This window comes from Marmota flaviventris, chromosome 12, assembly GCF_047511675.1.
Source record: "Marmota flaviventris isolate mMarFla1 chromosome 12, mMarFla1.hap1, whole genome shotgun sequence".
Lineage (NCBI taxonomy): Eukaryota > Metazoa > Chordata > Mammalia > Rodentia > Sciuridae > Marmota > Marmota flaviventris.
The window spans coordinates 52974794-53002678 of record NC_092509.1 but is presented as its reverse complement, the minus strand read 5'-3'; the positions used below and the strand labels follow the sequence as shown (position 1 = coordinate 53002678).

Genomic DNA, 27885 nt, shown 5'->3' with positions numbered 1-27885 from the left:
CCAGCTGAGGAAATGACATAAGAAGCCATGACTATAGTGCTCTATGGTGTTGCATAATAGAGACATTTACTTATAGAAGCAAGAGGGAGTGGCAATCTGCCTAGAGTGTGCTGGCTTCTAGTGAGAGCTCACGTTTATTAACCCTATCCCCATCTAACCTCAAAAACTTTATCCTGATAAAGTAGTTCTCTTGTGAGATATCTGGAGATCTGGTCCAAACACATTTGCAAGCCTTTCCTTACAGTCATCTAGCCCTGAATTAATTACAGTGGACAGATCTAGACTTCCAAGATGGGTACATGGAAAAGGGCCAAAGGGGACTGCCTAGGAAGCCCCACTTGTAGTCACTTAGGTTTACCCCTGTTGTAGGCAAAAAGCTAAAAAGACTTCAGGACTCCATGACCTAGCAGGAGACATCTCTGCCCAACAACACAGTGGCACAATTCAAATGAAAACTATGAAATGCAAAACTAACACTATGTGTTAAGGGCCATGAGGAAAAACTGGGGTACTTCCACACATAGGTCACAAAAATAATTATTTTAAAATAGAAGAGATATAGAATATAAGTATATTTGGTTTGAATAGGAAATGATAATCTCTTTCCAAGGATCATCTTCCAAGAGCTGTTCTGCTTGGTCATGTGAAAGAAGAAGTGTTTCCAAGCTTCAATTCTATATTAACTCCATCTATGATATAGAAATCACTAGCATTATATAAAAAGCCAAATTTAAATTAGCTGATTTGAAAAAAAAACTGTCACAATTTGCAACTTAACAATCATGCTTTAATATATCAGGCCACTGGGAAAAGTAAAAGTTTGGAAAATATATAACTCATTCCAAATGACTGTCATAAAATTTGTAAAGTCAAAGACATTTATGTAATTGCTAGCAACCTTAGTAAGTAGCTCCATTAAACATGACCTACAAATCTTCAAAAATAAGGACTTAGCAATAACACAATGATTTGTTATATGGTCTAAATAGACAGAGAGAGCCATTCTTGTTTTAATGAGATGAATGCATATTTAATAGTTGTGATTAATATTTATTGAACCTACTGGGTGTACATCATTATACAATAAAACTTTACATTACTTAAAGATAGTAATTAGACATATGTAGTAAGATTTTTCAAATATATATAAATGTTACACATAAACACCAGGTCCTGCTTTTGTCTCATTTTACCTTTTCTTCAATATGGGTTGTCTAGAAAAATGATCTTTAAAAAAGAAGACAAAAAGACTGCCTAAGTGCCACACACTGTGCTATATGCAAGAGATACAAAGATGTCTGAGATATGATTTCTGTTCTTAAGAAGTTCACATTCTAACAAGTTATTTCAAGGAATAATTATGATATCCTGTATGTTTGAATAAACTTTTGTTTGAACAAATTTTGACTAATGCAAAGAGTGGAGTTAAGGCTATGATGAAGAGAGGACATCTGATCTGGGTCTTGAGAATTAAGAGGTCTCCAGGCAGTGAAGGGAAAGGCATTCTAGGCTGGGGGAAGCATAGACAAGAGACATGGACAGTGAATTCTGAGACAAGGGTAAGAGCATATTTCTGATCCTTACAACTACTACAGATTCCTGTTATCATAGTTGGAACTTAATAAACATAGTGTATGTATAAATAGCAAATAAAGAAAGTTAAAAATGAATGAACAACAGTAGTATTCTCTCACTTTGTATTCAGAAATGATTCTAGATTCCTGAGACAGAAGAATATAAAACAAATAACAACAACAAAGAAACCCCTTTTGAAAGTCCATGAATTTTTTGGGGAAAAAAGTGTTTACCCTCCTTGTTCATTATAGCCAGATGGGTGGTAATAGAGACAACAAAGTCCTCCAGAACCTATTTCTGATTAAATCTATTCCATTGTCCTAGATGAATCACACTTCAAGCTTTGCCTGTGGACAAGAGGCTCTCATGGTTTGGCAGTGAGAGTGTATGCAACAGCTATAACATAAGCAGCTTTTCCAGCCCATAGCTTATCAAGGGTAATCATATCACAACCCAGAGTATGAAGGAAATAAAGTGAAAGTAAAAACCAGGGTTTGGATAGGAAGAGTGACTGAGGATCAGCCCGGCCCAAACTAATCAGGCCCATGTACTATGTGTCGGGGGGATATACGTAGGTTGGTGACATGTTTCCCAACAATAGCTCCACAGGGATTTGGGGAGTCTTTTGTGCATATTCTCTTATTTGTAATATTTATTACTTATATCATTATTTAGTTAAGACTAATTTAAACTTTAGAAAATGAGTAATAGTTATATTAATCCCCACTAGTTATATTATACTTCCCAAATCAGCTGTGTTTTTTCCCAAGCCTTGTTTATGCTGCTTAAATAATAAATGTAATTATTAAATGTTTAGTGAACTCAGAAGTATGATTGTTAAAAAGAGAGGGAAGGTATGCTGATTCTCTAAAAACAAAATAGAAATGATTTAGAAAAATTCAACAAAGCTGATTTTTTTGTCCACCAAAATAAATCTGTCTAATTAGGTGTGCATGAAATAAATGTGAAAGACATGATGGGAAAGGGTCATTAAAATATCAAATTCTGTGTGGATACTTTTTTCCAAGTATTTTTATGTCTTTGGTTGGTTTAAGAAAACCAAAATTGGGTATAACAAAGGATGTAATGTGGATGTGCTTTATACAAGAAAACAGCATGGCACTCCAAATCAGGTGATCCATAATCAAAGAAAATGTATTATTCTGACATTAGTCATCACTTCCTGATCTTCTAATTAAACATCCAACTTCTGTTCTCAAGTTTACTGCATAAGATAACTTCTGTTAAAGCTGCTTTGTGGCCATTCACTATTTTCTTTTTGATTATTAGTATTAGCCCACCTTCTTACTCCTGGGAACATATAAGTTATTGAGTGGGTACAGTAGAAAACACTAGACCAGTATTCAGAAAACAAAGATTTTAGTCCTTACTTGGATTATAGTCTTGGAGATCACCTTGTCTCTTTGACCCTCTGTTTTCTCATCTATAAGTTGCATGTTTTGGGAATGAGGATAGACAGTAGGTGTAGATGACTAGAAAAGTTGGATTAGATAATCTTTCTGGTCTTTTCTGATTATCAAAAATGCCATTCTGTAAAATTTGGTTCATATATGATAAGCGAGATGCCTTAAAACATTTATTAGGGATATAATAGATAAAACTATTTTGAAAAGAATATATAAATTCACTCTTAATGTCAAGAGTAAGTACATTTACTTGAAAAAAACTAAATCTCTTGGAAACTTTAATTAAAAAAAAGAAAATACAAAATGAACCACATTTATATAAATGATTTAATAAGATTTAAGTTATCAACATAAAATTGATATTGATATCCTTATAATTTGGCAATGAGAAAAGATCCATATTAATCATAAATGCTCATTCTTTTTATAATAATTAAAAAACTTTTGGTAAAAATCATTCTTCTTAATTATAGTTCCAGGGCTAGGGATGTGGTTCAAGCAGTAACACGCTCACCTGGCATATGCGGGGCACTGGGTTCAATTCTCAGCACCACATAAAAATAAAATAAAAGATGTTGTGTCCACCGAAAACTAAAAAAAAAAAAAAATATTAAAAAAATTATAGTTCCAAAGTAGATTACAAAAAAAGCTGCAGTTCTAGGAATAGCATGCAACACAAAATTGTCTAAATAATTCCCAGAGTCAATTTTAATTTTATAAAAAAACAAAAACAGTTATTTATTGGAGAAAATAAACTACCCAAAGAACTAAGTGCCTCCTTCTTTAAAATCTTTAGTCCTGCAATAGAACTAAAATAAAGTTAAATCTAAGATTTGATTTAAGTCACATCTGAATTGCTTTACCAGCAATGTGTTCTGTCAAAAATAGATAAAAAGAAAATTAGATAAAAAGAAAATTATTAGAGCACACTGACTAATACTTGCTTTGATATTTTTTCCTTTTAATTATTAATTGAAGTAGTGCCTGAATTACCTTTGGTGCCACAAACTAGATCCATATACAAAGACAAGAGATCTAAATTTCAGTACACATCAACTTTTAAAATAATCATTTGCCATTTGTGAGTGGGAAAAGTAACACAAGTGTAAAATTCACTTTATACACTGCTTTGGAGTCTATATCAATTTCAAATTTTCTTTTATGATTCAGCTATTCCAAGAGTTCCAAGAGTCTGAAAATATTTCATTAAAAATTAATGTGTTATCCACACAAATGGCAAATATTGAAAACTAGGAATATAAATATAAAATAATAAAAATAGTAAGTCTTCTAATACTGAAGAGGAAGGAAGACAGGAGGGGAGGAGAGCATGTGAAAGGGAGAGTGATTTTAAACATCCGGTTTCTATTCTAGACCATTTATGGAAACAGACAGACACAGCAAGCAGAAGCCAAATATATTCTTGGGCTCTGACAGGATTTGTTTTCTCTCTTGTCCTTATTTTTACTGTATTCTTCCTAATAATATTTCTCCAGTGTTCTAGATTTCCTGACCGACAATGCTAGTCTCATTAAGAGCCTTCAAAGGAGAAATGGGGAGGACTCAGACACATTATAGAGCCTCCCAAGGCTTCTCACTAGGGGTGCGAAGCTTTCCCAGCAACTTTTCATCACAAAGGCACACATCATGGCACTTTCACCCCCATGCATGTATTCTTCCCAAACCCCTCTGAATGGTTTTCTTAGGATCCAGTATGCAATCCCTGGCAGAACAATAGGTACCTAGAGTATTATAGAAAGGTGAAGTTGAAAGAATGATGTCTGTTTCACCAACACTGGCACAAAAACAATAAACTTGACAACATACATCCACTTTGCTGACCTTCTTATAAGAAGTATTCCACATTAGGTAGGAAACAAGTTCTACCTTATTCTACCTCGACCCATTCAATTTAAATGCTTCTAAGAGAAAGCCACATTACTTATCAAATAAGCAGCAGGGACACACCCTTGATCCTACATCAAAATAGAATCTATACTGAAGATTCTCTACACCAAAGATAATGAGGAAATTATTTTGAAAATATGAAAGATCTGTTTAATGCAGACTATAAAAACATCCCTTTGCATCAAAATAAGTGTCCCTCTTTACTGACACAGATTATTTTCTATAGAATTTAAATTGTACATAAAATTATGATCGTGCCTTGTTGAATGTAAATTGATTGTCTCAATTATTGGGAAAGGATTTGAATTGTAATGGGCTATTTTGCTGGAGAAAAGCCAAGCAAATCAGCAAAATCTCTAATAGCTCTAACTGGAGGTAACAGCCAAACATTTATATAAGTCAGGAAGATGCTGTAGTCTCAAGAATTGATCCCAGAATGGTCTGAAAAGGTTAGCAAGATTTTTTTCAAATAAAGGAAATCAGCTTTAGCTTTCCATATTAAAAGATTATTTGATTGTGAGACTCTAGTTTTTCTCTGAGAAGAAAAAAAAAAAAAGGCAAGATCCACACATTGTTAGAAAGGAATTTTGTGGTTCTACTTTTTAAAAAATATTCTTTCTTTCTACAAATTAGATTGTCTATAGAAATCTGGGCTTTACCCTGAAGATAGAACAAACAAAATCTAGTGGCACTGTGACACACTTGAATGCTACATTTGATATCTAAAGGCAGGCCACTCCAGGAAGTTGGCTGCAGACACATCCCAGCCACATGCTACAGAGTTACTGCTTGACATATCTCCTTTGTATAAATCCAGTGTCTATGAAGTCAAACAGATTCCTTCCATACTTATAATCACATGCACAGGCAGGCCTTAGTTGTTTTGCTACCCAGATGGTTGCAACATTTTTATAGTTAAATTACAGCCAGAGGTATAGATGCACATCTGCCCCAGATTGCCAGCCTTCTAAGATCTTATTCACAAACCTTCACTATCAAGAAACACTGTTGATAAGGGTGTAAAAATCACCTCTGAGTATAATGTGATGAACCATTTACTATACAGCCACATTTATACCTCAGCTATTAACCATAATGGATTTAATTGCTATAAATCTGGGATATTTTAATATTTGAAAAGAGAAGGTTTTAATGATTTCTGTCTTGCAAGAAACTATTTTTATCATGGAAAACTTGCAGTATTAATGTAAACATGCATATAGATGTTATGTAGAGTATACCTTAAGATTCGGGCCACTGAATAAGATTTATTCTCTGATTGTTAAACTTTCTTGACTGAATTTTTAAAGAATAAACTGAATATTAGTAATTTCTTCTATATCAAATTTATGAAGTCTAGAGAGGGCCATAAGTTATTATCAATGACAGTTGTAATTGATTCCTTCCTAACTGCTGATCTGGCTTCTATAAAACAGTATCAATGTTAAGATAGTCCAAAGTCTATATGACATATCTATACCTATATATTTTCAAAAGAACCCAGAATTTTCTGCTAATTAATTGATTAGAATTCTATGTTTCATAATTACTAAGAATCAGATTTTGGATAAAATCCTAACTATGAATTTTTAATAAAATGCCACATCCAATGCACACCATTTCACTGCATGAGTGTACAAAATCTGACCACAGATTTAATTCTAAAAATGAAGTGGCATTCTAGAAAACAAGAGCCAAAGAAACTGAACCATGAAAAGAAGGAAGAAAAATCATATGAGGGAACTATCACACAAAGAAAGGAAGGGGAAGAAACAGCAGATAAGTAGCTCTGGTTGGTCAGGAAATAATTCAGCATGAGCAGCATGTTTGGCATCTTAATACTCATTCACCCCCATTCCCCCATTTACAGCAGACTGGATGAGAGCTTCACTTAGCAGTAAGTCAGCAACACATCAGCTAGATGGATGCCTACTTTCTTTTAATGACACATTTGCCTAGCATATAAACATTAAAATTTACATTTAGTGGAAAACAGTGAGTCAAAGCTACTTTAATGATGCTTAGGATATTTATAGAGAATGTCTTTAAAATACCTGCTTTTTAAATGCTATATATTTTCTGTGGGTGATAAGGAGAAAATGGCTCTACACATGTTCATACATAAAAAGAATTATTTTATAGATAATAGCTATTTAAAGCCAATTAATTATAGAAAACAAGAAACTAGAAAATATCACTATATATCATTTAGATATTATCACACAACCAAACATTCTCTTTAATTTGTTATACTTCCATCACCAGCAGACCACATGTTATACTTGGCCAAAATAATGCATAAAAGTGCTTTCTCCCAAATATATTCATTCAACTAAACTAAGGAAAACATTTTCTTTTCTTTGGAGAAGGAAAAGTTTATCTGGGGGCTCACGGTGTCAGACGTAACAGTCCATAGACAGCAGGCTCCATTCCTTGGGGCTTGAGGTGAGACTGAACATCAAGGTGGAAGAGTGTGGCAGAGGGAAGCAGCTAACATGATGATCAGGAATGAGAGAGAAGGGCATGCCACCAGGGACCCACCTCCTCCAATCACACCTACCCATCTTCATTAATACATTTTGTCCATTAAAGGAAAACATTTTTTAATAAGCACTAAAGGTATTGTTCTTGTGTAATGCTCTCCAAAGTTATTTTGTTCAAAATTATCAAAGAAATGTTAAAAAAAAACTTGATATTCCACAAAGCATTTAATTCATTTTGTTAAGGAGAATCTAGATTTCAATCTTTTGTGCAAATCAAAGAGCTAAAAGAGCACGGTGGGCACTGCTGTCTAAAGGGCAGCACTCACAAGGTAAAGTCCAAGACAATGGTCTTCTAGCCACCCATGGGATCCCAACAATTCTTCCTTGAACTAACCCACAGGCTCTCTGATAGGCGCACAGTACTGCCCTTTCTAGGTCAGGTGAAAAGAACTGTCCTTGGAACAAAATGCCACAAAAAATGGCTTAAAATTGAGTATTTCCCAAGAAAAGTGAGGGTTTTCAATTCTACCAGTGAAGCTTGGTTTTAAAGGAAGACATGTTGTATTTTCCTTTGTCTTTTCTTAAATTTAATAATGATATACTACAAAGTTGGAATTGCAAAATAAAACCTAAGGATTTGGGGTTGGGGTTGGGGTTGTGGCTCAGTGGAAAAGCGCCTGCCTCACACGTGTGAGGCACTGGATTTAATCCTCAGCACCACAAAAAAATAAGTAAATTAAATAAAGGTATTGTGTCCATCTACAACTAAAATATACATACCTAGGAATTTATTATTCCATCTACAACTAAAAAATATATATATATATATATATATATATATATATATATATATATATATATATACACACACACATACACATACCTAGGAATTTATTATTTTATTTAACAAAATCACACTCTATGTGCCAGATGGACTCTGAGTTCACTTCAGCCTTATAACAACCCTACAAGGTGGGGACTGCTCTTTCCCCCTTTTACAGACCAGGTGACGAAAACCATGTTTCATAGACACTTATGGTTTTTCAACATTTTTCACACACCTGGTGAGGTGACTCATTGTGAGGTGAAGTAACTTGCCCAAGGTCAACAGTAGGTTCAGTGGCAGGGCTGGTTTAAAACACAGGCAGAAAGTCTCCAGAAATTGCTATTATCAACCACTAGGCACCATATGCTAATTAGTAATTAAAAGTCTTTTTAAAAACTCATTTAGTTTTACTGGAACCTGGGGAGATCTCTAAGACACATTAGCCTGAAAAACCCCTCACAGACACTCTGACTCTTAAAGGTAACACTGTCACTAGCAAGTTGGAATGGGAAAATCTGCCAGAAAGCTTTTTTTTTTTTTTTTTTTTTATTGGTTGTTCAAAACATTACAAAGCTCTTGACATATCATATTTCATACATTTGATTCAGGTGGGTTTTGAACTCCCGATTTTACCCCAAATACAGATTGCAGAATCACATCGGTTACACATCCACATTTTTACATAATGCCCTATTAGTAACTGTTGTATTCTGCTACCTTTCCTATCCTCTACTATCTCCCCTCCCCTCCCCTCCCATCTTCTCTCTCTACCCCATCTACTGTAATTCATTTCTCTCCTTGTTTATTTTCCCATTCCCCTCACAACCTCTTATATGTAATTTTGTATAACAATGAGGATCTCCCTCCATTACCATGCAATTTCCCTTTTCTCTCCCTTTCCCTCCCACCTCATGTATCTGTTTAATGTTAATCTTTTCTTCCTGCTCTTCCGCCCTGCTTTGTTCTTAGTTGCTCTCATTATATCAAAGAAGACATTTGGTATTTGTTTTTTAGGGATTGGCTAGCTTCACTAAGCATAATCTGCTCTAGTGCCATCCATTTCCCTGCAAATTCCATGATTTTGTCATTTTTTAGTGCTGTATAATACTCCATTGTGTATAAATGCCACATTTTTTTTTATCCATTCATCTATTGAAGGGCATCTGGGTTGGTTCCACAGTCTAGCGATTGTGAATTGTGCTGCTATGAACATCGATGTAGCAGTATCCCTGTAGTACGCTCTTTTAAGGTCTTCAGGGAATAGTCCGAGAAGGGCAATAGCTGGGTCAAATGGTGGTTCCATTCCCAGCTTTCCCAGGAATCTCCATACTGCTTTCCAAATTGGCCGCACCAGTTTGCAGTCCCACCAGCAATGTACAAGAGTACCCTTTTCCCCATATCCTCTCCAGCACTTGTTGTTGTTTGACTTCATAATGGCTGCCAATCTTACTGGAGTGAGATGGTATCTTAGGGTGGTTTTGATTTGCATTTCTCTGACTGCTAGTGATGGTGAGCATTTTTTCATGTACTTGTTGATTGACTGTATGTCCTCCTCTGAGAAGTGTCTGTTCAGGTCCTTGGCCCATTTGTTGATTGGGTTATTTGTTTTCTTATTGTTTAATTTTTTGAGTTCTTTGTATACTCTGGATATTAGGGCTCTATCTGAAGTGTGAGGAGTAAAAATTTGTTCCCATGATGTAGGCTCCCTATTTACCTCTCTTATTGTTTCTCTTGCTGAGAAAAAACTTTTCAGTTTAAGTAGGTTCCATTTGTTGATTCTTGTTATTAACTTTTGTGCTATGGGTGTCCTATTAAGGAATTTGGAGCCCGACCCCACAATATGTAGATCGGAGCCAACTTTTTCTTCTATCAGATGCAGAGTCTCTGATTTGATATCTAGCTCCTTGATCCACTTTGAGTTAATTTTTGTGCATGGCGAGAGGAGGGGATTCAGTTTCATTTTGTTGCATATGGATTTCTAGTTTTCCCAACACCATTTGTTGAAGATGCTATCCTTCCTCCATTGCATTCTTTTAGCTCCTTTATCAAATATAAGATAGCTGTAGCTTTGTGGATTAGTCTCTGTGTCCTCTATTCTGTACCATTGGTCCACCCGCCTGTTTTGGTACCAGTACCATGCTGTTTTTGTTACTATTGCTCTGTAATATAGTTTTAAATCCGGTATCGCTATACCACCTGATTCACACTTCCTGCTTAGAATTGCTTTTGCTATTCTTGGTCTTTTATTTTTCCATATGAATTTCATGATTGCTTTATCTATTTCTACAAGAAATGCCATTGGGATTTTGATTGGCATTGCACTAAACCTATAGAGAACTTTTGGTAATATCGCCATTTTGATGATGTTAGTTCTGCCTATCCATGAACAGGGTATATTTTTCCATCTTCTAATATCTTCTTCTACTTCTCTTTTTAGGGTTTTGTAGTTTTCATTGTATAAGTCCTTCACCTCTTTTGTTAGGTTGATTCCCAAGTATTTTATTTTTTTTGAGGATATTGTGAATGGAGTGTTTTTCCTCATTTCTGTTTCAGAAGTTTTGTCACTGATATACAGAAATGCCTTTGATTTATGTGTGTTGATTTTATATCCTGCCACTTTGCTGAATTCATTTATTAGTTCTAGTAGTTTTTTTGTAGACCCTTTTGGGTCTTCTAGGTATAGAAACATGTCATCTGCAAATAGTGATAATTTAAGTTCTTCCTTTCCTATTTTTATGCCTTTAATTTCTTTCATCTAATTGCTCTGGCCAGTGTTTCGAGAACTATATTGAATAGAAGTGGTGATAGAGGGCATCCCTGTCTTGTTCCAGATTTTAGGGGGAATGCCTTCAATTTTTCTCCATTGATAATGATGCTAGCCTGAGGCTTAGCATAGATAGCTTTTACTATGTCGAGGTAAGTTCCTGTTATGCCTAGTTTTTCTAATGTTTTGAACATAAAGGGATGCTGTACTTTGTCGAATGCTTTTTCTGCGTCTATTGAGATGATCATATGGTTCTTATCTTTAAGTCTATTGATGTGGTGAATAACATTTATTGATTTCCGTATATTGAACCATCCTTGCATCCCAGGGATGAATCCTACTTGATCATGGTGCACAATTTTTTTGATGTGCCTTTGTATCCAATTCGCCAGAATTTTATTGAGGATTTTTGCATCTAGGTTCATCAGAGATATTGGTCTGTAGTTTTCTTTCTTTGAGGTGTCTTTGTCTGGTTTCGGAATCAGGGTGATGTTGGCCTCATAGAATGAATTTGGCAGAGCTCCCTCTTTTTCTATTTCCTGAAATAGCTTGAAAAGTATTGGTATTAATTCTTCCTTAAAGGTTTTGTAAAACTCCGCTGTATACCCATCCGGTCCTGGGCTTTTCTTGGTTGGAAGTCTTTTGATTGATTCTTCTATTTCATCTATTGATATTGGTCTGTTTAAGTTGTGAGTATCCTCCTGACTCAGTCTGGGCAAATCATATGACTTAAGGAATTTATCGATGTCTTCACTATCTTCTATTTTATTGGAATATAGGTTTTCAAAATAATTTCTAATTGTCTTCTGTATTTCTGTAGCGTCTGTTGTGATATTGCCTTTTTCATCCCATATGTTAGTAATTTGAGTTCTCTCTCTTCTTCTCTTCGTTAGCATGGCTAAGGGTCTGTCGATCTTATTTATTTTTTCAAAGAACCAACTTTTAGTTTTGTTAATTTTTTCAATAGTTTCTTTTGTTTCAATTTCGTTGATTTCCGCTCTGATTTTAATTATTTCTTGCCTTCTGCTACATTTGCTGTTGTTTTGCTCTTCCTTTTCTAGGGCTTTGAGATGAAGTGTGAGCTCATTTATTTGTTGGTTTTTCCTTTTTTTGAGGAATGACCTCCAGGCGATGAATTTCCCTCTTAAAACTGCTTTCATTGTGTCCCATAGATTCCAATATGTTGTGTCTGTATTTTCATTTATCTCTAAGAATTTTTTGATTTCCTCCTTTATGTCTTCTGTAACCCATTGATCATTCAGTAACATATTGTTTATTTTCCATGTGATGTAGAATTTTCCCTTCCTTCTTTTATCATTGATTTCCAGTTTCATTCCATTATGATCAGATAAAATGCATGGGATTATCTTTACTGAGGGTTGCCCTATGGCATAATATATGGTCTATTTTTGAGAAGGATCCATGTGCTGCTAAGAAAAAAGTATATCCACTTGATGATGGTTGATATATTCTATATATGTCAGTTAAGTCTAGGTTGTTGATTGTGATATTGAGTTCTATAGTTTCTTTATTCAACTTTTGTTTGGAGGATCTGTCAAATGGTGAGAGAGGTGTGTTGAAGTCACCCAGAATTACTGTGTTGTGGTCTATTTGATTCTTGAACTTGAGGAGAATTTGTTTTATGAACGTCACAGCACCATTATTTGGTGCATAAATATTGATAATTGTTATGTCTTGTTGGTGAATGGTTCCTTTTAACAGTATATAATGTCCTTCCTTATCCCTTTTGATTAACTTAGTCTTGAAGTCGATTTTATTCGATATGAGGATGGCCACCCCTGCTTGCTTACGAGGACCGTGTGCGTGGTATATTTTTTCCCAACCTTTCACCTTCAGCCTGTGTATGTCTTTTCCAATCAGATGTGTCTCCTGGAGGCAGCATATTGTTGGATTTGTTTTTTTAATCCATGTTACCAGCCTATGTCGCTTTATTGGAGAGTTTAAGCCATTAACGTTTAGAGTTACTATTGATATATGGTTTGTACTTCCAGCCATGTTTGATTATTTATCTTCTTTTTTTTTTTTTATTTAATTTAGTTTGTTTCTCCATGGTTAGCTTTCCCCCCGCCCTCTGTTTTTATAGAGGCACTTCCCACTGATGGTTTTGGTTATTGTTTTTCATTTCTTCCTCGTGTAGTGTTTTGCTCAAGATGCTTTGCAATGCTGGTTTTCTGGCTGCAAATTCTTTTAGCTTTTGTTTATCATGAAAGATTTTTATTTTGTTGTCATACCTGAAGCTTAATTTTGCTGGATACAGAATTCTTGGTTGGCATCCATTGTCTTTCAGTGTTTGAAATACGTTGTTCCAGGATCTTCTCGCTTTCAGCGTCTGTGATGAAAAATCCGTTGTTAACCTCATTGGTTTACCCCTGAATGTAATCTGCCTCCTTTCTCTTGTAGCTTTTAATATTTTCTCTTTGTTCTGTATATTGGATATCTTCATAACAATGTGTCTTGACGTTGGTCTACTGTGATTTTGTGTGCTCGGTGTCCTGTATGCATCTAAAATTTGTATATCCGTTCCCTTTTTTATTTCTGGAAAGTTTTCTGTAATTATTTCATTCAGCAGGCTACTCATTCCCTTGGTTTGAATCTCTGTACCTTCTTCTATCCCGATGACTCGTAGGTTTGGTTTTATTATGTTATCCCATATCTCTTGGATGTTTCTCTCGTGATTTTTAACCAGCCTTTCTGAGTTGGCTAGGCTCTTTTCAAGATGATATATTTTGTCTTCATTATCTGACGTTCTGGCTTCTACTTGCTCCACTCTGTTAGTGATACTCTCAATTGAGTTTTTAATTTGGTTTATCGTTTCCTTCATTTCTAGAATTATTGTTTGATTTTTTTTTTATAATCTCTATCTCCTGATAAAGATGCTTAACTTCTTCTTTTATCTGTTTATGTAATTGATTTTCAAAGTGTTCTTTCACTGTTTGGATTTGTTGTCTCGTATCCTCTTTAAGGTTCCATTCCATCTGTCTAAGGTGTTCCTTGAGTTCTTTATATGAACATTTTTCTGATGACTCTAGGTCCTCCTGAATATTTAGGCTGTCCTTCATTGTTTGTACCCCTTTTCTTCCTTGCTTTTTTATGCTGCTCATGTTACTTCTTGTTCTGCTTGACTGCTGAGTTACTGTTTACTCTTATAAATTTATTTGATGCCCTTGCATCTACCCAAGAGATAATGTGATTCTATGGTGCTCTCAGTTGAACATAATAATATTATTATTATATAAATTTATATAATACTATTGTTATATAAATATAATAATTTTTAACACATGGTTTTTCAATACTTTTCACACACATCATCTGATTTGACCTTATAACTATTCTGCACAGTTTTTAATCCCTATTTTATAGATACAGAAGTTGAGACTGAATGTGAATCTGACTTGTTCAAAATCAATGTGGTTAACAGGCCCACAAACTCAGAGTTTTTGCTCCCTATCCAAGGTTTTTTCATTTTTATAACTTGCTACGGTTCCACAGAAGACATACTTGCAATAAGTTTGTAATATAAATGGTAGAAGTAAACTCATAATAAAAAAATAGAAATAAATACTGATTGCTCAGAAATCTTGTAGAGAATAATCTGACTGGAATTTGTCAGGTAGTTTGTACCAAGTACAAGTCTAGGCATGGACTATGTAGTATGTAGGCTTGCTTGCGCTGAGAAGTCAAGACAGGTGTATCAGATTTGCTTAGTGCTGACCTCTCCTGGGCCTTCAATTCTTCGCTGCTGATGTTAAGCTCACTGATTCCATGGTGGCTTTCTTGCTTCTGCTACCTGGGATAAGTATGCACAATTCAAGTCTTGGGCTCCTCCTGTCACTTGGAGTCCAGTGGTATACCAAATCCTACTTTCCAGGATTTGGCTGTCACAGTGCTGGGAATTATCTCTCATGGGGAAACTTGGGACCCATGAAATGGAAGAAAACTAAGCAAATAAAAATCCTCTTCTTTTTTCCCCTCTAGTTTGGAGCACAGTTTCTGATACAGCCTTTCCAGAAACTGTAAGGCCTTAGTTCTGTGGCCTATGATAAGTAATCACTATGTGGTAACACATTATCTTGCATTATTTTCTATTTTTCCAGGTCCCACCTTTGATTCACTCCCTCCAAAATAAACTGTGGCACTTAGTACTTGCTTAAGTTCTAAGACAATAGGAATGAAGAAATTGGGGAAATCTTCGTTGAAATCAACCACTTAAATCTTAAAAGAGGAAGATACAAACTAGAGAAATAAGTGATAGGGATGGAAGTAGTCTGCTAATGTAAGCAAAATGACTGGTGAAAAGGTCATTAAGTTAGGTATCTTAAACAAATTAAAAAGTTAAGGATGGGTCATGATAAGTATAAAGCTATTAGGGAAATCCCTTCAAAGGTGGCCTTCCCCCAGTATTCAAAATAAATATTTTTACAATTCAAGAGAAAGAATCCTCCACATCTAACAAATGAGGATTTCTCCTCTTAGGAATGTGGAAAGGCACACACACACACACACACACACACACACTACTCACTCCCACTCTTAATAATGAGAAAAAGTTTAAGAATCTCCAACATTATAATTTTTCATGAGCTAGAATGAAGGGTTATGGAAAATAATATTCCCACAAGACAGCTACTAGGAAAAACAGAGGGACAGTGTGGATCGGAGGAGGGAGGGAAATTGGCCAAACATTAAACCTCTCCCAGTAGTATATCCTTGGTAACAATGGGCTCTGAAGGAAGGGGCCTTTAGTGAATGCTGGGCTCTGGACTTTGACCTTCCCCCATTGCAAATTAGTCCTAAAAGAGGCACAGTAAGTATCAAAATTTTGGGAAACAATGAATTCCAGAGAAAGAAAAGCAATACATGAGATTTGAGTATTCATCTCTCAGGATCTGGGTTCCTATCTCTCCAGGTAACAATGAGTTTCAACCTTTATACAACTGCCTCTCTGGGTTAAAGTTTTAACCTGCACAACCAGCCCTTTGACTGTCCCATCAGCATGTCCAGAGTTTCCTATGATTAAACCACCCTCATTGTACCCTATAAAACTAAAATCCCCTCTGGAACTGCAGGCCATTTTTGCATCCAGAAAATGCGCCCCTAGGTGCCCAAGTCTGCAAATGAATAAACAGATTCACTGAATCTGTTGAGGTCTGCATCCATCATTTTGTGCTTACACAGAAAACTGAGATTGCCATAGGACCAAGTGAATTAAAAAGAAACAAGCTATCAAGCCATGAAAAGGAAACTAAAGTGCATATTACTAAGAGAAAGAAACCAATCTAAAAAGGCTACAGACAGTGTAATTCCAACCATAAGACATTCTGAAAAAGGCAAAACTATGGAGGCAGTAGAAAGATAAGTGTTTGACAGGAAATGGTATGGATGAGGGATAAATAGGCTGTGCACAGAAAATTTACAGGACAGTGAAAATACTTTGGATGATACTACAATGGTAGATTATATCATTGTATATTCATCTAAACCCAGAGAATATACAAAACCAAGGTGAAACCTAATGTAAATTGCGGGGAACCACCGTGAAAAACACATGAGGATCTTCTCTTGGCAAGTAGCCAGGGAGAATTTAAGTTTAACCTTGGGAACTATCCCTGGCTCTCCCATGCAATAGATTGCCCAAGGCACATGACCTTTATCTTCACTCTGCTAGGAAGATCTCTCATGACCACTCCAGAGATGGGCATAACCTGTTGGGAACTGGGATGCCTGCCTTTAATATTTTTTGGAGAAGAGCATTTTATGGAAGGCCTATGATGTCTCCCAGTATAAATAAAGCAGGTGCAGACTCCATTTTGCCAGAGTATAGAAGCTTGATCAGTATGATTGGCTTGCCAGTCCCACCCCTGCTTTTTAAAATTCTTTTCTGTGCCCTGGTTTTTTTTTTTTTTTGGTCGTTCTATTTTTCCCAGCTTTTATTTCTCAACCAGCCCATTCCACCAAGGGGAACCCCAGTTCTACCACCTGTGTGGGACGAGGACGAGAGTAAATCATGGATTTGGGGTGATTATGATGTGCCAATGTAGTTTTATCAATTGCAATAACTGTATAATTGGGGGACACTGACCATGGGAGAGGTTATGCATGTGTGAGAACTGGAGGCATATAGGAAATCTTTGTATTTTTCCAACAATTTTGCTGTGAACCTAAAACTGCTCTAAAATAATAAAATAAACATCTTTTAAAAAGTGCTCTTAATTCCTAACTATGCTAAAATATGATTTTTAAAAACAACTAGGTATATGCATCCCCCTTTAAATCTTATTTGGGGCTTACACAGAGAACTTACAAACACTAAATACAAATAGAATACATATAGATGTACACATACAATCTCTCTTAGAACATCACAGGCATGTATCGAGTTATGGTCCAAAATGTTGTTCCATAAATCAGATGTTAAAAATCCATAAGGCATTTTCTCTTAGAAATAATGTTATGTAAACATGGCATTGTGGTTCACAAATTCATAAGAGCCAATTTAACCCATATTGTAAATGAACAACTCTCTAGAATGCAAGCCTCTGAAGTTCCTGCTACACCCTAGAATGGAAAACAGAGCCCAATGTGTATTAAAGGCCTGATCACTATGTTGAATGAAGGATAGTGAATGAATAGTACAAAACACTGGATGAGCACTACCTCTGTGCCAATCACTGTTCTAAAGACTTTTATGGGTTATTTTAGGTAATTCTCACAACCCTACAAGGTAACATTTCACAGGAATAAAAAGTGAGGAAATTAAGTTTAAGATGAAGAAATTTGCTCATGATCACATGGCTAGAAAGTAGTAAACAGAGGAAAATCCAGAGACTCTAGTTCTAGGGTGCATGCTCTTAATTATGACACATACTATCTCTCTATTTTGCATCTGAGGTCTTAAAAGTAGAGGACTCAAGGGGCTGGAGTTGTAGCTCAGTGGTAGAGTGTTTACCCCATATGACTGAGGCCCTGGGTTTGATCCTCAGCTCCACATTAAAAAAAAATAAATAAGCAAAAATAAAGATATTTAAAAAGGAGGTTATTGGGGATTTACCTGTGAAGGGCACTGTGAAATCCTGAACAATGGGTCCAATTAATTATGGACTGGAACCTCCAAAAATACGAGCCAAAATAAACCTCTTCTCTTTATAAGTTAATTATTTCAGGTATTTCATTATAGTGGCAGAGAGCAAATAACACAAATAAGCGCTCAGTAAATATTTGATAAAAAGTAAAAGACAGTCTCCCCCCCCACCCCAGGACTGGCCTATCATGGGCAAAAGTATAAATTACAAAAATACGGCTTTGACATTTTCCTAAGTTTCTCTTATTGGGTCAGTTTTTCACTTAATATTTTCTCAGGTGATCAGTTATTATAGCATCTGTCTGTTCCATCTACAGTAACTGCACAGGCTGTTTTGAATAATTTCTTCTCTACTCCCAGACCAAAATTCTAGCTCCCAACAGGTAGAAACCTTCTGTGTTATTTGGAGGGCAGCAATCTGACTTCAGGTCTTCCCAATAAAATAAAATGTGGCTTTAAGTACTCTTAGGGATTTATTAGAAGTGCATAAAACAATGAACTTTAAAGGGATTGCTTATTAACCCCAACTGGTTTATAACATTGGTATAATTTGGGTGAATAGGTAAAAGTTTGCCAAACTGTTCATGGTTATCATATATTCTTCCTTTCTTCTACATAATATTCTCAGGTGGTTTGGTGTTAGATTCCACAGGTGATGCAGCCTACATAATCCACATATTTCCAAGGTCAGTGAAACAAACTCTAATATAAAGAATATGTCCAAAATAAACAAATAGCTATCTATGAATCACTTGCCATTTTGTTAGTAAAAATAACATGATTTTATATTGTAAATAATGGCACATAAATCTAAAATAACCCCAGAATTTTGTTGATTTACTTTTAATAGTCTGTCATCATTTATTAAACAACAACGAAACACACAGATTTGCAAACAGCACATCACCAAAGGAGTCCTTTTCTACAGGAAATCAGTGGTGACCTGGAAGATAGGAGGTGAGGATTATATATCCATCTGCTTTAGCAAAAGAGATACAGATTATTTACTTCTGAATTACAATTCATAGAGTACTTGAAATGGAGTTTGTGGGAAACCATTACAATGCTGCACTGGAGGGGGTTAACAAAACAACCCCAAACAAACTCAATTATTATGATGATGAAGCTAAATCAACAGCAATTTATAATTAAAAGCAAGAATAATAGCATTTGAAAACCAAAATTTGACCTCAGTACAACACTGATAACACAGTAACAAGTAAATGTCCTTCCCCCCAGATCACTGGAAGTCACACTATCAGAGTTTATACTATATCCCAGGGGGTTCTACAAGGCAAAGAAGCAGCCAGCAGAATAATATATTATCATTCTTAGTAAGTTGTTTTGATTCATAAAAACTAAATTTCATCATTTAATAATCAATTAATAGGCTTTTAAATTGTCCATAAGAATTGATGACAAGACCTATAATTTTGGATATGTCATCTAGCTGTCACTACTCAGGGAGCTTGATAGCTCTTCTAAATGAGAAATATCCAACTCAAGAAAATTCCTCAAGGATGGGGGAAGTTTTGAAACTATATCCAAATCTAATATCAGCAATGATTTTGGTTTATATAAATCAGAGAGAAAAAAACAAAAAACAAAAACCCAGGACAATCAACTCCTGCCCAAGCTGCTAAGTGAGGCTAGTCCTCAAGGACATTCTTTCTCTTTGCCTCTGGGGTTTCTGGAGGCATGGGAACAGCCCAGAGTGACCTCCCAGGAGATGGCAGGTAGTGTTACAGCTACTCTGCACTACAAACTCATGATGCCTTTACCAGCTGCCCCCCAGGGGTACATGTGTTAAAGACTTGGTCCTCAGCTTGGCACCACTAGGGGGTGGTAGAACTTTAAAAGGTGGGGCCTGGTAAGAGGTCTTTAGGTCACTGGACTGTGTCCATGAAGGGGAAAGCATATCCCCAGTCTCTTTCTCTTCCTCTCTGTTTTTCATTTTCCAGCCATGAGATGAACAGTTTTGCTCTGCCATGCATTTTCTCCCTAATGAGCCACCACAGGTCCAAAACAACAGGGTCAATCTATTATGGACAGAAGCCTCTTAAAACTATGAGCCAAAATAAACCTTTTCTCTTTGTGAGCCAATTAACAGAAGTATGTGTTATAGTGAAACACATACTTCTGTTAGAAAGTTAACACACCAGCCCAGATAGAGAGGACGTCTGTAACCATGGTAGTGAGGCAGAGTAGAGTCTTTTCATCTTTGAATCCCCTGTCCAAACAGGCACCAAACAGATGCCTAGTAAACACAGAATATGCTACCTCTGGTCTCTACTTATAGTATAAGCTCATATTCTCTTTTTTGCCTGCTGCAGTGTAAGAGATGCTCCTCTCCTATTCCAAGATTAATCCCTGGCTCAATGCTTGGTGTCCCAACCCATCTCTGTTTTCAGTAATCTTGTATCATTGCCTTTCTCTACCAGCATCTCCAAATTCCTATTCATTCTGGAACCCCTTTCATAGAAACAATTCTATGAACTCCCTTAGAAATTTATTAAATCACTTCATTATTATATATGATAAAGAGGAAAATTTAGTAAAATAATTTTACTTAAAATAAGGATAAATATAAAGATTGTAATTTGATATTTATTTTGAAAGTAACTTTCCTATTTAGTAAATAATGCCACAATTTCATTTAATAAATTAAGTCCTTTCTGTGTTAATAGTGTTAAGAAAAACATATAACTGACCAATAGCATAAATGTTTTATCATTCAAAAGTAGATTTTAAATTAAACCCATATTATAGAATTAAAACAAAAATAGCTCTGTTATGCTTTTATAATTTTTTTGTTTTTTGAATGTTTAATTCAGCTGCTACTCTTGTGGCTTTCTCTTTTTGTTATTAAATTATAAAATATAGGTTAAGGTGTCAGCCTTCTATTTTCAAGCATTATTTTTGAAACTAAATATCTTAGTCTTAAACTAAAGTCTTAATTTCAAAATTAAAATGTCAAATTATAAAAAAGTCAATATGTATTTTGTATTTTAATACTGGCTCTTGCAGAATAAATTATTGGGGCTGGGATTGTAGTTCAGTGGTAGAGTGTTTGCCTAGCATGTATGAGGCACTTGGTTTGATTCTCAGCACCACATATAAATAAATAAAAGGTCCACTGGTAAGTAAAAAAAAAATTTAAAAAGATAAATTATTCTTTAAAAAATAAAATGTGTGGATTTGGTAAAGATCATCCTGAGGCTTGTTTACAGGATAATATTCAAATTTAAATTCATTATGAGTTTGTTACATTGAAATCAGAAGCTTTAAGACTCTAGACAATGATTTATATACATATATCATTTAAAGAATACATTACTACATAAAAGGAAAAGAACTATGCAGAACTATATAACTGACACAACACATAGGATTGCTGGGGGTTGGTAACACAGTACAGAGCAGATGAGATCACACTAGTGTTCAACGGAATGTTGAACTTGGAGGCCACATTTTTTTTATCCATTCGTCTATTGAAGGGCATCTAGGTTGGTTCCACAGTCTTGCTATTGTAAATTGTGCTGCTATGAACATCGATGTAGCAGTGTCCCTGTAGCATGCTCTTTTTAGGTCTTTAGGGAATAGACAGAGAAGGGGAATAGCTGGGTCAAATGGTGGCTCCATTCCCAGCTTTCCAAGAAATCTCCATACTGCTTTCCAAATTGGCTGCACCAATTTGCAGTCCAACCAGCAATGTACAAGTGTACCCTTTTCCCCACATCCTCGCCAGCACTTGTTGTTGTTTGACTTCATAATGGCTGCCAATCTTACTGGAGTGAGATGGTATCTTAGGGTGGTTTTGATTTGCATTTCTCTGACTGCTAGAGATGGTGAGCATTTTTTCATGTACTTGTTGATTGATTGTATGTCCTCCTCTGAAAAGTGTCTGTTCAGGTCCTTGGCCCATTTGTTGATTGGGTTGTTTGTTCTCTTATTGTCTAATTTTTTGAGTTCTTTGTATACTCTGGATATTAGGGCTCTATCTGAAGTGTGAGGAGTAAAGATTTGTTCCCAGGATGTAGGCTCTCTATTTACCTCTCTTATTGTTTCTTTTGCCGAGAAAAAACTTTTCAGTTTGAGTAAGTCCCATTTGTTGATTCTAGTTATTAACTTTTGTGCTATGGGTGTCCTATTGAGGAATTTGGAGCCCGACCCCACAGTATGTAGATCGTAGCCAACTTTTTCTTCTATCAGACGGCATGTCTCTGATTTGATATCAAGCTCCTTGATCCATTTTGAATTAACTTTTGTGCATGGCAAGAGAAAGGGATTCAGTTTCATTTTGTTGCATATGGATTTCCAGTTTTCCCAGCACCATTTGTTGAAGATGCTATCCTTTCTCCATTGCATGCTTTTAGCCCCTTTATCAAATATAAGATAGTTGTAGTTTTGTGGGTTGGTTTCTGTGTCCTCTATTCTGTACCATTGGTCCACCCGCCTGTTTTGGTACCAGTACCATGCTGTTTTTGTTAGTATTGCTCTGTAGTATAGTTTGAAGTCTGGTATCGCTATACCGCCTGATACACACTTCCTGCTTAGCATTGTTTTTGCTATTCTGGGTCGTTTATTTTTCCATATGAATTTCATGATTGCTTTCTCTATTTCTACAAGAAATGCCGTTGGGATTTTGATTGGCATTGCATTAAACCTATAGAGAACTTTTGGTAATATCGCCATTTTGATGATGTTAGTTCTGCCTATCCATGAACAGGGTATATTTTTCCATCTTCTAAGATCTTCTTCTATTTCTCTCTTTAGGGTTCTGTAGTTTTCATTGTATAAGTCTTTCACCTCTTTTGTTAGGTTGATTCCCAAGTATTTTATTTTTTTTGAAGATATTGTGAATGGAGTGGTTGTCCTCATTTCCATTTCAGAGGATTTGTCGCTGATATACAGGAATGCCTTTGATTTATGCGTGTTGATTTTATATCCTGCCACTTTGCTGAATTCATTTATTAGCTCTAATAGTTTCTTTGTAGACCCTTTTGGGTCTGCTAGGTATAGAATCATGTTACCTGCAAATAGTGATAAATTAAGGTCTTCTTTTCCTATTTTGATGCCTTTAATTTCTTTCGTCTGTCTAATTGCTCTGGCCAGTGTTTCGAGAACTATGTTGAACAGAAGTGGTGAGAGAGGGCATCCCTGTCTTGTTCCAGATTTTAGAGGGAATGCCTTAAATTTTTCTCCATTCAGAATGATGCTAGCCTGAGGCTTAGCATAGATTGCTTTTACAATATTGAGGTATGTTCCTGTTATCCCTAGTTTTTCTAGAGTTTTGAACATAAAGGGATGCTGTACTTTGTCGAATGCTTTTTCCGCATCTATCGAGATGATCATATGGTTCTTATTTTTAAGTCTATTGATGTGGTGAATAACATTTATTGATTTCCGTATATTGAACCAGCCTTGCATCCCAGGGATGAATCCTACTTGATTATGGTGCACAATTTTTTTGATATGTTTTTGTATCCGATTTGCCAGAATTTTATTGAGGATTTTTGCATCTAGGTTCATTAGAGATATTGGTCTGTAGTTTTCTTTCTTTGAAGTGTCTTTGTCTGGTTTAGGTATCAGGGTGATGTTGGCATTGTAGAATGAATTTGGAAGTTCTCCCTCTTTTTCTATTTCCTGAAGTAGCTTGAAAAGTATTGGTATTAGTTCCTCTTTAAAGGTTTTGTAAAACTCTGCTGTATACCCATCCGGCCCTGGGCTTTTCTTAGTTGGTAGTCTTTTGATGGTTTCTTCTATTTCCTCAATTGATATTGGTCTGTTTAGGTTGTCTATATCCTCCTGACTCAATCTGGGCAGATCATATGACTTAAGAAATTTATCTATGCCTTCACTATCTTCTAATTTATTGGAGTATAAGGATTCAAAATAATTTTTGATTATCTTCTGTATATCTGAAGTGTCTGTTGTGATATTGCCTTTTTTATCCCGTATGCTAGTAATTTGAGTTCTCTCTCTTCTTGTCTTCGCTAGCATGGCTAAGGGTCTGTCAATTTTGTTTAGTTTTTCAAAGAACCAACTTTTAGTTTTGTCAATTTTTTCAATTGTTTCTTTTGTTTCGATTTCATTAATTTCAGCTCTGATTTTAATTATTTCTTGCCTTCTACTTCTTTTGCTGTTGTTTTGCTCTTCTTTTTCTAGGATTTTGAGATGAAGTATGAGATCATTTATTTGTTGGTTTTTTCTTTTTTTAAGGAATGAACTCCAAGCAATGAATTTTCCTCTTAGAACTGCTTTCAATGTGTCCCATAGATTCCGATATGTTGTGTCTGTGTTTTCATTAATCTCTAAGAATTTTTTAATTTCCTCCTTGATGTCTTCTATAACCCATTGATCATTCAGTAACCTATTGTTCATTCTCCAAGTGATGTATTCTTTTTCCTTCCTTCTTTTATCGTTGATTTTCAGTTCCATTCCATTATGATCAGATAGGATGCATGGTATTACCTCTACTCCTTTATATTGTCTAAGAGTTTCCCTGTGACATAATATATGATCTATTTTTGAGAAGGATCCATGTGCTGCTGAGAAAAAAATGTAACTGCTTGATGTTGGGTGGTATATTCTATATATGTCAATTAAGTCTAGGTTATTAATTGTGTTATTGAGTTCTATAGTTTCCTTATTCAACTTTTGTTTGGAAGATCTGTCCAGTGGCGAGAGAGGTGTGTTGAAGTCTCCCATGATTATTATATGGTGGTCTATTAGACTCTTGAACTTGAGAAGAGTTTGTTTGATGAACATAGCTGCACCATTGTTTGGGGCATATATATTTATGATTGTTATGTCTTGTTGGTGTATGGTTCCCTTAAGCAGTATGTAGTGTCCCTCTTTATCCCTTTTGATTAATGTGGGCTTGAAATCTATTTTATTTGATATGAGTATGGACACTCCTGCTTGTTTCCGAAGTCCATATGAGTGATATGATTTTTCCCAACCTTTCACCTTCAGCCTATGTATGTCTTTTCCTATCAAATGCATCTCCTGTAGGCAGCATATTGTTGGGTCTAGTTTTGTGATCCATTCTACTAGCCTGTGTCTCTTGATTGGTGAGTTTAAGCCATTAACATTTAGGGTTATTATTGAGATATGGGTTGTTCTTCCAGCCATATTTGTTTATTTATGTTACTAAACATGGTTTGTTTTCCTCTTTGATTATTTTTCCCCCCTTTACTGTCCTACCTCCCACTGTTGGTTTTCATTGTTATTTTCCATTTCCTCTTCCTGTAATGTTTTGCCAAGGATGTTTTGAAGAGATGGTTTTCTAGCTGCAAATTCTTTTAACTTTTGTTTATTGTGGAAGGTTTTAATTTCATCTTCCATCCTGAAGCTTAATTTCGCTGGAAACACAATTCTTGTTTGGAACCCATTTTCTTTCAGTGTTTGAAATATGTTATTCCAGGATCTTCTAGCTTTCAGAGTCTGTGTTGAAAGATCAGCTGTTATCCTGATTGGCTTACCCCTAAATGTGATCTGCTTCCTTTCTCTTGTAGCTTTCAAAATTCTCTCCTTATTCTGTATGTTGGGCATCTTCATTATAATGTGTCTAGGTGTGGGTCTCTTATGATTTTGCACATTCGGCGTCCTGTAGGCTTCTAGGATTTGGGATTCTGTCTCATTCTTCAAGTCTGGGAAGTTTTCTCATATTATTTCATTGAATAAATTGCTCATTCCTTTGGTTTGAAACTCTGTCCCTTCCTGTATCCCAATGACTCTTAAATTTGGTCTCTTGATGTTATCCCATATTTCTTGGATGTTCTGCTCATGGTTTCTTAACAGTCTTGCTGAGCTGTCTATGTTCTTTTCAAGTTGAAATACTTTATCTTCATTGTCTGATGTTCTATCTTCTAAGTGTTCTACTCTGCTGGTAGTATTCTCAATTGAGTTTTTAAGTTGGTTTATTGCTTCCTGCATTTCTAGGATTTCTGTTTGTTTGTTTTTTATAACCTCTATCTCCCTGTATAGTTGATCTTTTGCTTCTTGGATTTGTTTATGTAATTCATTGTTGAAGTGATCTTTCATTGTCTGATTTTGCTGTCTGATGTGTTCCTTGAGACTCCAGATCATCTGAAACATGTATATCCTGAATTCTTTATCTGACATTCCATCTGCTGCAGCTATTACCTCTTCTAACGTTGAGTTGACCTGCATTGCTTGTGGTCCTTTCTTTCCTTGTCTCTTCATACTGTTCGCGTTCCTTTCTACTTGGTGAAACTGTTGTGCTATTGAATTTCCCCCCTATATATTTATATTGGTCTTGTATAGTTGCAAAGTCTCCCTCGCAGGCGCGGGCGGCGGTTCTGCCCCTCCTCCAATTGGGGCAATGTGCCTACCACGCCGGCAGGCCGCTGGGCCTGCTCTGCCGGTCTGTAGCAGGTCCGCCTACCTTGCAGGCGCGGGCGGTAGCTCTGTCCCTCTGCGGGCCGCTAGGCTTGTCCTGTCGGTGGTCGCAGTTCTGCCTACTTTGCAGGCGCAGGCAGCGGCACTGCCCCTCTGCAGGCCTCTGGGGCTGTTCTGCCAGTGGGTCGCAGGTCCGCCTACCTTGCAGGCACGGGGGGGGGGGGCGGCTCTACCCTTCCTCAGGCCACTGGGCCTGTTCTGTCTGTCGGTTGCAGGTCTGGCCTCTTCTGTTGGTGGTCACAGTTCCGTCTACCTTGCAGGCGCGGGGGGAGGGGTGGTTCTGCCTCTCAGCAGGCCGCTGCTCCTCTTCTGCCGGTGGGTCGCAGGCCCGCCTACCTTGCAGGAGTGATTGGAAGCTCTGCCCCTCCGCGGGCCACTGGGCCTTTTCTGTTGGTGGTCACAGTTCCGCTTACCTTGCAGGCGCGGGGGGTGGGGGGCGGCTCTGCCCCTCAGCAGGCCGCTGGGCCTGCTCTGTGGGTGGTCACAGTTCCGTCTACCTTGTCGGCGCAGGGGGAGGGGGCGGCTCTGCCTCTCAGCAGGCCGCTGCTCCTCTTCTGCCGGTGGGTCGCAGGCCCGCCTACCTTACAGGAGTGATTGGAAGCTCTGCCCCTCCGCGGGCCACTGGGCCTTTTCTGTCGGTGGTCACAGTTCCCTCCATCCTTTCATATGTGTGACAACAAGCTCTTTAAGTTTTTAATTATTCTTCAGGTTGCTTTGTCTCAATCTCTTCTTTCAATGTTTACCTTAGCTTTAAAAGTGTTGGTGTTTCTTGGGATCAATAAATCCTTCTTTCTTCTTATTATGCTTATTTCTGGTGACCTTATTTATTCCCAAAGTTTGGAATATCCTTCAGAGACCAAAGGAGATTTCTATCACCAGCCCAGACCTACATCCTTAGTTTTCCCCTTTAAGTCCACCTGCTTATTCAACATATCCATTTGAACAATGCATTTGAACATTGAATTCAACATGGTGAAAACTTAACACTTGGTCTTATTCCAAACCCAGGCAATCTCAACCACAAACCTACTTCTTTGAAGTGTTCTTTAGTTCTCAATAAGTAACATCACTAGACACTCCTTGCTCATGCTAGGTTCTTGACATGCTCTCCTTCTCCACAACCAAGAGCCAATTAATTAAGTCCTGTGGATTCTAGCTCCTATGTAATTTCCCAATCTATTTGCTTCTCTTCATCCCCATTATTATCAAGCCCAAGCCACCACCACCACCATCATCACTTGACAACTCTAATAGCTCCCTAGTTGATCTTACATAATCACTATGGTTCTACGCTAATCCATTATCTGTTCTGGGTTATTATTAAAATGCAAATCTGATCCCATCATTCACCTCTATTTTTAAAAAACATTTTT

At 36.5% G+C, this 27885-nt stretch overlaps 1 protein-coding gene across 10 annotated transcripts in view; it reads right to left on the bottom strand.

Annotated features, from left to right (window-relative positions):
- Window positions 1-27885, bottom strand: part of Sdccag8 (SHH signaling and ciliogenesis regulator SDCCAG8) — a 232075-nt gene that overhangs the window by 50779 nt on the left and 153411 nt on the right. For 2 of the 10 annotated variants that reach the window (XM_071599982.1, XM_071599983.1), the window contains exon 18: window positions 3517-3593. The exons of 7 other annotated variants lie outside the window; for them this stretch is intronic. In XM_071599982.1, coding sequence (XP_071456083.1) covers window positions 3517-3593 — 77 coding nt within the window. Of the gene's footprint in view, window positions 1-3516; window positions 3594-18943; window positions 19029-27885 lie in introns of those variants that run through there. One more of the 10 variants, XM_071599986.1, reaches the window with a different exon arrangement.